The sequence below is a fragment of the Cucurbita pepo genome, unplaced genomic scaffold (genome assembly GCF_002806865.2).
Source record: "Cucurbita pepo subsp. pepo cultivar mu-cu-16 unplaced genomic scaffold, ASM280686v2 Cp4.1_scaffold000608, whole genome shotgun sequence".
NCBI classification, from domain to species: Eukaryota; Viridiplantae; Streptophyta; class Magnoliopsida; order Cucurbitales; family Cucurbitaceae; genus Cucurbita; species Cucurbita pepo.
This window is the reverse complement of record NW_019646834.1, coordinates 1-15,459: the sequence shown is the minus strand read 5'-3', so window position 1 is coordinate 15,459 and position 15,459 is coordinate 1. Positions and strand designations below refer to the sequence as shown.

General features: G+C 37.1%; 3 protein-coding genes across 5 annotated transcripts; all 3 read left to right on the top strand.

Moving 5' to 3' along the window:
* The first annotated feature begins 2,495 nt into the window (after positions 1–2,495).
* LOC111785636 lies at positions 2,496–3,838 on the top strand. The gene is made up of 3 exons (XM_023666011.1): positions 2,496–2,657; positions 2,729–2,791; positions 3,533–3,838. The coding sequence occupies exons 1-3, from the start codon at positions 2,580–2,582 to the stop codon at positions 3,752–3,754; spliced, it is 363 nt and encodes a 120-aa protein (XP_023521779.1). The 5' UTR covers positions 2,496–2,579; the 3' UTR covers positions 3,755–3,838.
* A 569-nt stretch (positions 3,839–4,407) lies between these two features.
* On the top strand, positions 4,408–7,425 carry LOC111785634 (nuclear pore complex protein NUP35-like). Its single transcript, XM_023666006.1, has 4 exons — positions 4,408–4,645; positions 5,206–5,805; positions 6,373–6,484; positions 6,921–7,425. Exons 2-4 carry the CDS (start codon positions 5,231–5,233, stop codon positions 7,227–7,229), a joined length of 996 nt encoding a protein of 331 aa, XP_023521774.1. The 5' UTR covers positions 4,408–4,645; positions 5,206–5,230; the 3' UTR covers positions 7,230–7,425.
* Positions 7,426–8,354: 929 nt separating this feature from the next.
* LOC111785635 (probable inactive ATP-dependent zinc metalloprotease FTSHI 2, chloroplastic) lies at positions 8,355–15,270 on the top strand. Of its 3 annotated transcripts, XM_023666009.1 has the most exons (13): positions 8,355–9,900; positions 10,262–10,434; positions 10,739–10,840; positions 10,936–11,100; positions 11,234–11,374; positions 12,041–12,199; positions 12,591–12,676; positions 13,011–13,089; positions 13,479–13,601; positions 14,404–14,460; positions 14,561–14,728; positions 14,861–14,899; positions 14,974–15,270. In XM_023666009.1, the coding sequence occupies exons 1-13, from the start codon at positions 8,532–8,534 to the stop codon at positions 14,974–14,976; spliced, it is 2,664 nt and encodes an 887-aa protein (XP_023521777.1). In that variant the 5' UTR covers positions 8,355–8,531; the 3' UTR covers positions 14,977–15,270. The 3 variants fall into 3 exon arrangements, with proteins under 3 accessions (XP_023521777.1, XP_023521775.1, XP_023521776.1); XM_023666007.1 differs by having other exon boundaries at positions 14,861–15,270; XM_023666008.1 differs by lacking the exon at positions 14,861–14,899 and having other exon boundaries at positions 14,561–14,767.
* Positions 15,271–15,459: the final 189 nt, after the last annotated feature.

Genomic DNA, 15,459 nt, shown 5'->3' with positions numbered 1-15,459 from the left:
TATCGCCGAAACGTCATACTCTTAAAGAAAATAAGAAAGAAATAATGCAACATGAAAGCGAGTAATAAAGTAGTACAAGACAAAGGTTTCGACATGTCATGGGCGACATGCCTTGGACAAGCATGACCGTGACACCCTGCGTCCTCGTTGGCACACAACTAAGTGTCTGACTTTGATACTATTTGTAAAAATTTAAGCCCGCCGCTTGTAGATATTGTCTGTTTTGGTCATTGTCGTTGATCTGACGATTTTATTTATTTATTTATTTAAAAAGGTAAAGCATGTGAATTATATAATATTTTAGTTGTGGGGGAAGATGGTTGGGACATGTGACCTAGAAGTGCATAATGCAATAAATAAATAAAAAAAAATTAAGGAAGCATAGGCACATGTTTAGCTAATCCCTAATGGTAGCCTCTATATTTATTTAATTTTATTATTTTAGTTTATGAACCATAAACATTATGTGTTTTGTTTGCTATTGAATTTTGAATTTTCTATCCATTAATTAAAAATTAATTTATTAGATATTAATTTAAAATTTATGTAAAAAAGAATTCTAAGCGTTCTTATTCTTTACTCAAATTTATGTCCAGTCAACTTGAGTATAGCTTAATAGGAGAGATGGAATTTCTCTCATTTTTGCATAACGGTTCCTAGCAGGATTCCCGCTTAACGAGCTATTGGCTCAATGGTAAAGCACGCCCTCCATAATTGGGTTGTTATGCTTAGGCTATGAGGACTTTTAGTCATATGGATGGTTCAATGTGCTCATTAGTGTCTGACCCTAAGATGTGGATCATTCAAGACAAATTAGCATAGATCCAGTATAGATGATAGATGAGTCGATTACTGTGAGATCCAATATAGATCTAAATTTCTATTCACTCATGGGATTTAAGCGGTCTGGGAGGACCACCTTAGCTCATTTCTTATCGAGAATCCATAGATCCAATATCACTATATGGACAGATATCTCTCGAGCACAGGTATATAATCTACCTCAATATGAAAATAAAACAAAACACCTAACAACGTATTTTATTTGTGTTTTTTTTTATTATGTTTTTCGTAAGTCCGGAGAGAGCACCAATCAATATGACTTTTTTAAATCTTCGTTTTTGAAAGCGAGAGGAAGAACGTGAAATTCTTTTTGCTTACTCAACGACTATTCTAAGTCGACAATGAAAAAGTTATTGGACTAAATTGGACCCACAGTTCATATTGAGCGTTTTGTGGGCTTGGGCCTGTCCGACCCACCGTTCGTATTTATCATTTTTAAACTCAAAATTTACAAAAATAATAATAATAATTAATTAATTAATTAATTGTAGGGTAAAATACATTCCTAAATCATTTTTTTTACTATATGCCTCGTATCTACTCCCTTCGGGGAAGAGCGATAATGTTCTACTCCCCAACTAATGTGAGACATTACAATCCACCCCCCTTTGGGGTCCAGTCCCTTTGAGGAAGAGCGATAATGTTCTACTCCCCAACCAATGTGGGACATCACAATCCACCTCCTTTGGGGTCCAGCATTCTCGCTGACACTCGTTCAACCAATGTGGGACATCACAATCCACCCCCTTTGGGGTCCAGCATTCTCGTTGACACTCGTTCCTTTATCTAAGAAATGTGGGACTCCCACCCACCAAATCCACCCCCTTTTGGGCCCAGCGTCTTTACTGGCACACCCCTTCAAGGCCCAGTGTTCTCGCTGCTACTCGTTCATTTATCCAAGAGATGTGGGACCCCACCAAATCCACCCCTTTTGGCCCAGCGTCCTTACTGGCACGAAATCCACCCCCTTTGGGCCCAGCGTCCTTACTGGCACGAAATCCACCCCCTTTGGGCCCAGCTTCCTTACTGGCACACCCCCTTCAAGGCCCAGCGTCCTCGCTGCTACTCGTTCATTTATCCAAGAGATGTGAGACCCCACCAAATCCACCCGTTTGGGCCCAGCCTTACTGGCACACTGCCTCGTGTTTACCCCCTTCGGAGAACAGCAAGAAGGCTGACACATCGTCCCTTTGTAATGACCCAGATCCACCGCTAGTCCTATTTAGGCTTTCCCTATCAGGCTCCCTCTTAAGGCTTTAAAATGCATCTGGCAGGGGAAAGTTTCCACACCCTTATAAATGATGTTTTGTTCTCCTCCCGAACCAATGTGGGACATCACAATATTAAACATACAGCATAATCATTTCACTTTTTTAAAACACTAAGCTTTCAACCAAGACTTAGCCCAGCCATAAGAGATTAGAGTTATTTGTGAGTCACTTTCATGTAAACCCTTTAGGGTTTTGAGGAAATGTGACCAATAATTTAAAGCATTGGTTGAGCTCCACGAGAAATGACTGAACAGAGTTGGGCTTACTTTTGTTAACAGCCTCAAGATTTCCAAGCTCCATTAAGTCAAAACAGCCCGTGAAAATTTGCCCAAAAAGACACCCAATTTGGCTATAAATTTGGTTACCCGCTGCAACCAACAAAGCGCTGTAAAGCTACAGCAATATTAATGGGCTGCTGCTGTTGTGGGCGCTGTTGCAGAGTTTCTAGCTACTCATCTTTAGCCTATGGCTAAGCCTAATGCTCGTTGCTCCATTGAAATGGAGCCCAGAACCTTGAACCAAGGCCAACTCCACCAAGCTAGGGTCAGCCAAAAACCCTTTGAAATCCATACCCTTTTGAAGCTTTGTTTTAATGGATTCTGATTGTTCTGCAGGAAGTTGCTGCTGATGTTGTTCAGAAACTGGAACCCACTGAAGCTTCTCTTCTATTGATTGATGTATGTTTTTCTTTACAATTCATCTAATAATTCGTTTATTGTTGTTAAAATCAAATGATATTGATGTTCCCGACAAAATCGTGGGGAAATATAATGATCGAAGGATCGTATGGTTTTTCAAGAACTTAAGCTAGATTAATAAAAATACCGTTGAACTTTGTACTTTATTACTTTTTAAATTTTTAAAAAATTTAATAATAAAATTTGAATCGACAAAATATTATTAATGTTAGCTCAATATATGGTTTGAATCGACAAAAAAAATTAATAATAACGTTTGGATCGACAAAAATTTAATAATAAGGTTTGAATCGAAAAAAATTCATATATTTTTTAAATATTCTTAAAATTAAAATAATATTTTAATTTTTTTTAAATGTTGAAGGGCATTTTTTAAACAAAATATTAAATATTTCGATCTAAAATTAGGTGTTTTTAAATTTTTTAAAAAAGCTCAGGAGTATTTTTTTTAGATTTTATTAAAGTTTAAGGGTATTTTATGAATTTTTTTTTAGGTAAAATTCAAAATAATTTTTATTAATTTAGTCAATAGGTTAAATTATATATTTAGTTCTAAGAGAATTTTATTTAATTCTAAATGTTAATAAATATTATTTTAATTTTATGTTTAATAGTGGATATTTTTGAAATATGTAAAAATTAATCATTTTTAAGAATCTATTTAAAAGTTTAAAATTAAAAATATTAAAATGATTTGTTCTAACGGATACGAGTGTACAGATCGTAGAACGACTCAAACCGATGAACCATATGATTGAAAGAGGAGAGTTGCCATTGTTGCCGCCATTGTCATCGCCGTTGTCGTCGGCGGCGGGGCCTCCGGCACCGCCGTTTGTGGGGGATTATAAAGAAGAAAGAGGAAGATGCCAATGCTCTTACATTTCTATTGAATCCCCAAATCAATTGCAGCTGCTTAAGGAACCCCTTTCAGCTCCATTTTAGATTAGATGCTTTGGGGACTATCATTTATGTAAGCTGAAATTAATAATTATGAGCTCTCCCAATATAATTTAATTAATTTAGACATATTATTTTTCAATTAAAAAATATATTAATGTAAAGTATATTTTTTTAAATAAATTAATTGACGTGATAAAAATAAGGTATTGACTGAGTGAGAGAACTACTCGGAAATTTTGAAACTTCCCCAAAAGTTTAGATAGCTGTAGTGAGACCACGTAATTAACTATAACGACCCAGATCCACTGCTAGCAGATACTGTCCTTTCGGACTTCCCCTCAAGGCTTTAAAACGGGTGTGCTAGCGGAAGGTTTCCACACACCTTGTAAATGGTGGTTTGTTCTCCTCCCCAACCAATGTAGGACATCAAGACGCGTTTTAAAGCTTTGAGGGGAATCTCGAAAGAGAAAGCCTAAAAAGGACAATATCTGCTAGCGGTGGATCTGGGTCGTTACATTAACAAACTTTCTCATCTTCAAAGGAGAGATCATCATGGATGTACCTGTTCGTTGAGGGTATTTTTGAAATAAAATAATAATAGTTCAGTATACTTTTGAAGTTGGAAAGGTATTTTATACAGTTTAGGGAAAAAAAAATTAAAAATTATATATATATATATAAATAAATGAGAAATTTTAATTTGAAATGTCCACTCCAAATCGCACCGCCAAACCGTATTGCCCACTGGACGAAGTTTGAGGATTAGGGTTTCGAACTTTCTTACGTCTTTTCGTTCGATTTGGGCGTTTCATTCTAAAATACTTTCGGGAGGGAAAAATCCCGAATTGAAAATCAAATTCCCAAGGCCCCTCGCATCTCAAATTCTCCAATCCAATCGATCAGTTAGAAGCAGAGCTCGAGCAGTTTCTGAAGGTGATTATCCCAATCTCTCATCCATTTTCTCATTGCGTTTTCCCTTCTGAACTTCGTAGACTGGAATTGCACTATTGTGTTATTTGTATTTTTGAGAGAATCACGACGGATGAATGGAATGATATTTTGTGAATTTGAAGTTCTACTTGTTTGATTTCTGAGAATTTTCGGAAGCTTAGCTTGGTTGAGTTGATATTTCCCGCGTTTTCCCAGCGGATGAACGTAGATCAAGGCTGTAAATTTTTCGAAATGGCTAATCTGGGGTTTTTTTTTTCGAGCTTTATTCTTATGAGCTTTCTCAGAATCGTTTCTATATTTATTTTGAAGTTCTAGACTGCTTCCTCAGAATCGTGTTAGTGGAGTTCGTTATGGAACCTAGGTTCCCCACTGCATCTGCTAGTTCTTTAATTGAATTTACTCGTCTGTGACCTTGGAGATTTTATTACACCATGTGATGGTCTACTCTGTACAGAGATTGCTTAGCGGTTTAGTTTGAATTTAACGTTCATTTCTCAAATCTATTTTGTTCGAGGTAAAACTGATTATATGTTCGTATGCAGTTGAGATATCTCTCTCTTCTAAGTCATGAACACCACTGTGCATAGAACTTCCAATTCTGGGAGGCAGTCGTTGTTCTACCAAGATTTAGCATCTCCTGTTTCGACGCGCAGAGGGAAATTTTCAACTCCAGGCCAGGCAGCTGCTGTTTCTGCTTTATGGCGGGAGAATTTTGGAAACTCAGATCTACCCCCTCCTCCGGTTTTTACATTGGAAGACCGTTCGGGCTCTGATTTTTCTCCTGAATCTGGGATTCCTGATTATCCTGTTTCACCAGAAGTTAAATCAGACCCGATGACCCCTATCCAAAGTCACGACTTCTCTTCGCCGATGAAAAGCAAGTCAAATGCCAGCACTTCACACACACCAATTAGTGGCCAACAAAGCCGGCAGGCATCAGCTGGCTTTAGTTGGTGGTCAACACCAAAAGGTGGTGGCAGCGAGCAGGAAGATAAGGGAAAAAGTTCACCAGTTGAAGGTGTGATTCAACCAGGTGCATTGATCACACTTCAAACCCCAAGGGAAGTTGCCAGACCGGAGGTGCAGAGGAATTGCTTGCCTGCAGGAAAACTCAACGAGGAGGAATGGGTTACTGTCTATGGGTGAGTTCTCTATTCCCTTTCCCCCTTTCATTCATCATTGTTAGCTGAGATCTTTGTAGTGGGTTGAATTTCAATGATTCATTTACCGCCTTTGAGTTGTAATGTGTTATTGATCACGGATTCTTTATCTGCATGCCAAACAGTCGTACATTTTTCTTTTGGGCCATCTTGGAATTTTCTAACTAACGAAGCAGATGATCAAATTGGGTTTAGTTCTACTGGATGCATCTCTCTCTTACACACTTTACTCCTGCACGTGAGAACATGTTAATGTTTTGAACATTGCTTCAATTAATAATCACTTTGACATTAAACATATTCAATTTGGAAGTGTTGTAAGCCTGTCCTTTTACATTGGCTTCTTTTTTGTTGAAATGAATATTGACAGGTAATGAAGTACCCTAGTTGTTTTATATTTACCTCAGTGGCAATGCTGCTGTAAGCAATTGCAGTTATGCTGATTTTGACATAAGCAAGATAGATTGTTAAGATTTACTATTTGATATGAGGCAATGCATCAATTGATTTCAAATGTTACTTGTATAATTTTGTGCCCTCTTTCTTCAGATTCTCACCTGCTGATACAAATCTAGTTTTGAGGGAATTTGAAAAGTGCGGTGAGATCTTGAAACACGTTCCGGGTCCAAGAGATGCTAATTGGATGCACATTCTTTATAAGGTACCAATCTACCTCTGTTTCTCTGCTTTATTTGACTATGGTTTTCTCAGTTTGATGTTTTTTTTTATTTTTCCTTTTAGACTATTCTAGTTAATGTGTTATTTGGGAATAAACATGCAAAATGTATTCTGCTAGTAAAGATTATTATCAGGTTTTAAGATTCTCATTATTTTTTAGTTTAACAATACGGGGATGAGGATACGAACCTCGATGCCTTGACTAGTTGAGCTCTCAAGTTGGCTAATTAGGTTTAAAATTTAATTGGCAGTTGCAGAGTGTTTTGTTTGAATATTAATCTCATAAAGTCGACACATAACATTTGATGTATGTTATATTAAGCATATACGATTGAAATGATATCCATATATGAACAGGAAGATGCTATATTCAACCTCTTAGAAAAACTATTTGCCTTACGAATTTGTTGCTGGTGCAGAACCGATCTGGTGCCCACAAGGCTCTCAGCAAGAATGGCATTCAAATTAATGGGATGCTAATTGTTGGTGTGAAACCTGTGGATCCAATAGACCGGCAGACACTAGATGAAAAGTTAAACAATCCAGGATTCATGGTTCTCCCACCGGTATCTTCTCGAACCGCAGAACTCGCAACGAGAGGAGGGCCTGTGCGACCCTACAACTTCCAAAATGGTAACAGTTATGCACGGCAGTCAGGAGGTACCACCATTGCTTCACCATCCAAATCATTAGTGTCTAAGGTCATGGATTTGATGTTTGGAGTCTAAGTTAGGTAGCTCCTTCTCCTGTGGGCGTATAGATTTTCCATGGCAAGAAATTCCTACAAATTTGAGAGCTTACACACATTGACTTGGCGTGATATATGTTTTTGCCTGTTTCATTCTATGTTTTTCCTGTTTAATTTTTATTTTTAAGAAAAACATGTTAATGGAATCTGATAAGAATGATTCAAATTACCCTTTAGTGTGTTTGTTCCCTCCATAAAATTGATTATTTTTTACACAAAATTAAAATTAGGGTTTTATTAGACACATAATTTTAATTTATTTTCAATAAATTAATAATTTTCTTTAAAATTTGAGTATTTCATGGATTTCTTACATGGGAAATTAAATTTAAAAGTGTGGAAACCTAATTTGAGGATTTATTAGGTATTTTTTAAAATTTTAAAATTAAATATACATAAATTAAAAAATTTACGGTCTCAATTTGTAATTTATAATTATTTTTCAAGTTTATGCGAAGATAAAAATTAAAAGTTCTCATAATTTTCATAATTCATTAATGAAAGAATGAATTATTTTTAATAAAGATTTGAACATTTAGAATAAGATTTAAATTTGTTGAATTAAGATATAATAAATAAATAAAAAAAGACTAAGATTTAAATTTGTTGAATTAAGATATAATAAATAAATAAAAAAAGACTAAGATTTAAATTTGTTGAATTAAGATATAATAAATAAATAAAAAAAGACTAAGATTTAAATTTGTTGAATTAAGATATAATAAATAAATAAAAAAAGACTAAGATTTAAATTTGTTGAATTAAGATATAATAAATAAATAAAAAAAGACTAAGATTTAAATTTGTTGAATTAAGATATAATAAATAAATAAAAAAAGACTAAGATTTAAATTTGTTGAATTAAGATATAATAAATAAATAAAAAAAGACTAAGATTTAAATTTGTTGAATTAAGATATAATAAAAAAAAAAAAAAAGACTAAGATTTAAATTTGTTGAATTAAGATATAATAAAAAGACACAAAATTTAGAATTAAATACAAACAAAGAGTTCAAATAAATAGAAATTTAAAAGAAAAAGTTAAAATAAGCGTAATTAACTATTAATTTTCTACCTGTTATTATTATTATTATTAATTTTTTTAATGGGTCCTTGGAAAAACCCTTCCATCGTCCTGGATTATCCAGAGCAGACCAGAGCAATCGGCAAGCAAGGAACCGGAGCAGCCTCAATTCCACTTCCTTCCCGCCCTTCCCTTCGATCAATGTAGCTTTCTCTTAGGTTTTCACTTCCATCGATTTCCCCCGCTGAACGCAATCGATGGCCTGCGAACGATTTCACACCTTTTCTTCCTCAATTTATTCGTCTTCTCCATTTCCCAATTCCAGACTCCGGATCCTCAAGCAACGATCATGGCGTCGCCCATATCCCTCGGTATCGGCTCAAATTTCATCTCCGTCCAATTCTCAAAGCGACGAAGATAACGATTCCAAGAAGAATAAGCTGAATTTGCTCAAACTCTCTGTAACTCTCACTGTAGTTTCAACCTCTCTTCATACGTCCAACGCCCTCGCTGCTACCGCCTCCAAAGAAGTGAAGGAACGAAGACGTGGTGCTAAGAAATCTTCCACCAAAAAAGGTGACGCTCTTTCTCCTCAGGAGCTGCTTTCGTGGTCGCAAGGACTTCCATCTGTTTCCAACCGAATTCCCTATACTGAACTCCTGGATTTGAAAAGGGAGGGGAAAGTTAAGCATGTGATCAAAGTTCCTAATGGATTTTTGAGGCTGAGGCCGGAACCAGTAATGGTGGTCCTGGAGGATTCCAGGGTGTTGAGGACGGTGTTGCCGTCTGTGGAGAGTAATGGAAGGTTTTGGGTGCTGTGGGATGAGCTGGGGATCGATTCTGTTTGTGTTAATGCATATACGCCTCCTGTAAAGCTTCCTGACGTTCCTACTCCGTATTTGGGGTTCTTGACGAGAGTACCGGCGTTTTTGTATTCCTTCGTTAAACCGAAGAAGGAGTCCAAGAGAGCTGCAGAGGTTAGGCGTATAAGGGAGGAGATCAAGATGGAAAAAACTGCTGCATTGGAGAAAATGAGGCAGGAAAGCGAGATGATAGAAAAGACAGTGAAGATGCAGAAGAAAGAAGAGGATCTGAGGATTAGGAGAGAAGCAAGCAGAAAGAAGCGGGAGCAATCATTAAATGAAGCTAGAATTAACTACCAACGCATGGCAAATTTCTGGGCAGATTTAGCCCGGGATCCAAATGTGGTATCAGCCCTTGGTTTTTTATTTTTTGTGATTTTTTATCAAACTGTGGTGTTGAGCTATAGGAGACAAAAGAAGGATTATGAGGATCGATTGAAGATTGAAAAGGCTGAAGCAGAGGAGAGGAAGAAAATGCGGGATTTAGAGAGGGAGATGGAAGGTCTTGAGGGTGAGGATGATGATGTTGAGCCAGGAAAAGGTGAACAAAATCCTTACTTGAAGATGGCTGCGCAATTTATGAAGTCGGGTGCTCGAGTTCGTCGGTCTCATGGAAAGAGGACGCCTCAGTATCTTGAGAGAGGGATGAATGTGAAGTTTGAGGATGTCGCTGGGCTTGGGAAAATAAGGCTCGAGCTTGAGGAAATTGTGAAGTTTTTCACACATGGAGAGATGTACAGGAGAAGGGGTGTAAAGATCCCAGGTCAGAATTTACTTTTGGTGGATGAACATTTCTTTTTCTTAATGGTTTGTTTGAACTGCAAACGAGAATTCATTGGGTTCTATGTTGATTAAGCTATGTATGAGTAACTTCCTGCTTCAAATGGAAACACAAAGTAATTGAAACTGTTCCATCATAATACTTCAAGCCTTAAGTGTTTATTCTTCATCATAATACTAAAACATTTCTTTTTCTTAATGGTTTGTTTGAACTACGAACGAGAATTCTTTCGGTTCTATGTCGATTAAGCTATGTATGAGTAATTTCCTGCTTCAAACGGAAACACAAAGTAATTGAAACTGTTTCATCAAAATACTTCAAGGCTTAAGTGTTTATGAATCAGGTGGTATACTGCTTTGCGGTCCTCCTGGAGTCGGGAAAACTTTACTAGCAAAAGCAGTTGCTGGTGAGGCAGGCGTTAACTTTTTCTCCATATCCGCTTCTCAATTTGTGGAAATATATGTCGGGGTTGGTGCTTCTCGTGTTCGAGCCCTCTACCAAGAAGCTAGGGAGAATGTATGTCTGTCCTCATTTGCTCAATTTCTTAATTCATTATTTACTTTGTTCATCTCCATTATTTGAACACTCAAGACTGTCCACTGATCTCTGGTTGATACTCCTCTTGGTGGTGTTTGGTTAATGTAATATATGATTTCTCTGTTCCAACTCTTATCCTGTTTAATATCTCCACTTCTTATTTCTATACCTATAATTTTTGTCCACTTTCTTGATCCTCTAAGTTTCTCAATACACATGGTATAATTTATAAACATATTCTGTCATATTAACATTAATTTCAATATTATGTTGGTCATGATAGGCTCCATCAGTTGTTTTCATTGACGAGCTAGATGCTGTTGGAAGGGAACGTGGTTTGATAAAAGGTTCTGGAGGGCAAGAACGTGATGCTACTCTTAATCAGGTTTCTGGGCTATAATTATCAATCCTGCTACTGTGAATTGTAAAGTCCTGCTTCGTACTCAATGGTCCATGTTGTTGTTGCTTTATGCATTGCAGCTTCTTGTCTGCTTGGATGGATTTGAAGGCAGGGGCGAAGTGATTACCATTGCTTCCACTAATAGACCAGATATTCTTGATCCAGCACTAGTGAGACCTGGACGATTTGATCGAAAGATTTATATTCCTAAGCCTGGACTTATTGGTCGTTTGGAAATTCTCAAGGTAATATAATTATCATTTTTCCTAGTGTTGCTGTTTCTCTGATTCCACACTGCCTTGATGATATGTAAATGTACTATCAACGTTCTTTGAGGTTCCAAGACTCATATGTTTCTTTTCTCTTCCGTGATTATAGGTTCATGCACGGAAGAAACCTATGGCTAATGATCTTGATTACATGGCTGTTGCTAGTATGACAGATGGAATGGTTGGTGCAGAACTAGCAAACATAGTTGAAGTCGCTGCTTTAAATATGATCCGTGATGGCAGAACCGAGGTACTTTGCTACCTGGACTAATAGCATGTTACTTTTGTCATTTACTGAGAACGAAATGCAAAGATTTCATCAAATTCAGATCATTGAGAATCTGGTAGTGTTTCACTTTTGGGATAGTACTTTCAGTTCAAATGTATGTAATCCCCCTACGAAGTTTAATACTTTTTCCTGAACGCAGTTTCGAGTTTGCATAGTTGCTTTGTTTTGGTTATCACCCACTATAAGTATGGAAACATATTTCTGACCATCAAATGCAGTCTTCCTCGGTTATAGGAGTAAGAAATTACAATAGAAATGGACAGGAAATCAAGTAAGAAAGGAAAATTACAATATCCAAGCACTTTGAGAAGCTTGGTTCCTTCAAAAACTACTCTCCAAACTCTACCTACCTCCAAACGCCCCTAACACATTCGATTTACGACCCACCTTTCACTAACCAACTCTTCACCAACGACAAATGTACGCTTCTAATACCCTCCTGCATATATCTTTAATATTTCTCTCCCATATTGCTAACAAAATACTAGTCTTTTTCTAGTTATCGTTCATATTATTAATTTTTCTTTTCCCTTCTTTTGTGACTTTAGGCTTCTGATCGAAATATTTTTAATTCGACCATGCAATAGATTGCCCTATTTTTAGGAAGTAATTCTCTGATTTGTGCAGATTACAACTGATGATTTATTGCAAGCTGCTCAAATAGAAGAAAGGGGAATGTTGGATAAGAAGGAAAGAAGCCTAGAGACGTGGAAGCAAGTGGCCCTTAATGAGGCAGCAATGGCTGTTGTTGCTATGAACTTCCCTGACCTAAAAAATATTGAATTTGTATGGTCTCTGGTCTCTTAGTCATCAACTTTCCATTTCCCTTTCTGAATTTTTTTTCTCATGCAGTAGAATTATCCACCGTCTTTACGTTCTATATTCGTGGAGTGGTTGAACTCAATAATCGGGGTTCTTTTGTGATCTCTTATTGAATAACTTACTTTTGAGTCCTCATTGGCACAAAATTTCCAGGACTTGTCAGTATGTACCAACAACACAAAAAACCACATGTCTGGAGTAGAATGTTTCGGAAATATGATAATTTTATTAAGAACTCCTCATCTTGATTTTTTTTGCTTACTTTTATGCCATTATACTGAAATATAGATGCCGTTTTTCTGCACTTGATACCTGCAATATATTTACAATATGGATATGACTATATCTGCTGCAGGTCACTATTGCACCTCGAGCTGGTAGGGAATTGGGTTATGTTCGGATGAAAATGGATGCCATGAGGTTCAATGAAGGCATGCTCACGTATGGTGTATTTCTATTTCTAGTTCTGTTTTAGCCATTCTAACTCTTTCTCTCGCCTGTTTCAAACACTGTCGAGAGGACCAATGAGCTTATTGTGATCATGTAAGAGGTCCTCGAGGGGGTGTTGCATTCTCATGAGTTGTAGTCTGCATAATTATTATGATTTTCTACTGCGGGTTTCAGTTCAAATAGTTTCCCAAACCTGGAATGTTTTTTTAATATTTCATATTAGTTCATTTTCCACATTAGTTCTCTATTCACAATGCATAGCACAATCTTTCTTGATTTGTTTTTTGTATTTATTACTCATGCTCATGCATATGATTTCATGCAGCCGCCAGTCCCTCTTGGACCATATAACTGTTCAACTAGCACCACGTGCAGCAGATGAGCTTTGGTATGGGGAAGACCAGGTAGGATGCTTGTCTAATTATAATAGGTTAGATGTCTTCTAAACATGCTAAATTTGGATTTTAATGTGAGATGTCAATTGAAGGAGAAAACAGAAGCTAATAATTGTAAAGTTTACCCAAAATCTTCCTTTTTACATTGTTTTTGTCCTGCTTATTTTTCCGCAGGGATAATTATTGTTAGGGTATCATGTATAAGAATTTTAGTGTCATTTCATTGTAGTGGAATATTCAGGATAATAATGAATAATATGCTGAACAGTGAACTTGCTGCATTCCTCATTTGGAAGATCTTCTCATGTTCTTTTCCAAATCTCCACGTCCACTTTCTTGTAGTTTCTTTTCTAGAATTGTCTGGTCTAAATGTGGTGCAATCTTTTTCGGCATTACAGTTGAGTACAATCTGGGTTGAAACAGCAGACAATGCCAGATCAGCTGCTAGAACCTTTGTTCTTGGAGGCCTTTCCGAGAAACATTATGGAGTGTCAAACTTTTGGGTTGCAGATCGAATCAATGTATGGTTTACCTCTTTTACTATAATTATTTGTCCATAGTTATAGTGTAAATACAGGATTATATATCTGAAAAGGAGAAAAAGAAGAGCATACTGAAAAACACACGGATGCACACCGTTTGTGGTTTGTGCCATGTGTAACGTTAGTGACTTGTAACACCTTCCTTTTCTTCATCCAAAAATCCCACTGTTCTGAAAATTCTCGCCATCTTTGGCCTGAGGGGTAGGGTCGAGTTTTTTTTATTAATTTTTTTTACCGGGTAAGTGTGAGATCCCACATTAATTAGAGAGGAGAACGAGTGCCAGCAAGGACGCTGGGCTCCAACGGGGGTGGACTCGTCCCACATCGGTTGGGAAAGAGAACGAAACATTCTTTATAAGGGTGTGGAAACCTTTCTCTAGCCGACATATTTTAAAAAACCTTGTGAAAAAGCCTGAAAGGAAAAGCCCAAAGAGGACAATATTCTGTTATCAGTGGGTTCGGGCGGTTATAGTAACTTTTCTTTTCTTTTTCTTTTTGATCAAATCTTTCAGTTTCTGAAACTTTAGAAGACTGGTGAGAGAAAACTTTAAAATCTTACCTTTCTTACCTTTTTATATTTAAAAAATGGAGCCATGTGCCCTCTCCTTCCGTTTTTGCTCCGCTCCTATTTGGCTCACCATTCTCCTTTTCAGACGAGTAAGAGTTTGCATCTTGGTTCATTTTACATCTGGAAGTAAACTAGGTTGGCAAACGCCGGGAATGAATTTTTGAGTTATCCTTGCCATTGTCTAGCTTGCTGTGACGGATCTTGAATTGACAGGATATTGATTTGGAAGCTTTGCGGATTTTACACGTTTGTTATGAGCGTGCAAAAGAGGTACCATAATTTTTCTAGGAAGTTCAAACGAACAATCATACAAAATTTCTTCATACTTATAATGCGACATTTTAATCTCCTTGTTTCTTGTATTTTATAGATTTTGCAACAGAACAGGAAGCTCATGGATGTGGTGATTGATGATCTTATTCAAAAGAAAAGTTTAACAAAAAATGAATTCCTCCATTTGGTCGAGTTGCACGGCTCGATCAAACCACCGCCTCCAAGCATCATCGACCTTCGAATCGCCAAACGAACCAAGCTTCAGGAGGTGGAGAAGATGAAGAAGAACCAAAAGAAAATAGCGGTAGGCATCAGCAATACCTCATAAACATGAATCCCAAAAACCATTTCTATCACNATCATCGACCTTCGAATCGCCAAACGAACCAAGCTTCAGGAGGAGGAGAAGATGAAGAAGAACCAAAAGAAAATAGCGGTAGGCATCAGCAATACCTCATAAACATGAATCCCAAAAACCATTTCTATCACGAGTTCACAAATTTCTAATAGTGACAGTGAAAAGTCCATTGCCTGAGATGGAAGACGGCACAAATACTCGCCTTCCAAAGACCGGTTCTTCCCGGTCATTCCCGGCGATGAATTGGACGATATCGACGGGTAAATCTGGTCGATCAGTTCGCGAGCAGAAGAAGATGAGTATTGTTTTAGTTCCTTTTCAATTCTATCCCATTTGGAATCTGTAGTTTCGGAGTTAACAGTGTTTACACAGATTTTTTTCACCATTTATGTCGCAAAAAACTTTACAAGAATGGAGGCTGAACAATGGGCCTAATGACTTTCTGGGCCCTGATTGTGTTGTTCCATGGGCCGAGGCCCAACCCAAAAGCCTCCCAAGTCCGAAACGACCTGATTTTTCACCAAAATAACCGCCCACGTTCACCGTTTAAAGTTTAAACCACCGCCCACTCTCTTCCCAAGCCTAAATAAATTAACCCTCCCCATCTACTTATTTCAAACAAAACACCCAATTTCTAA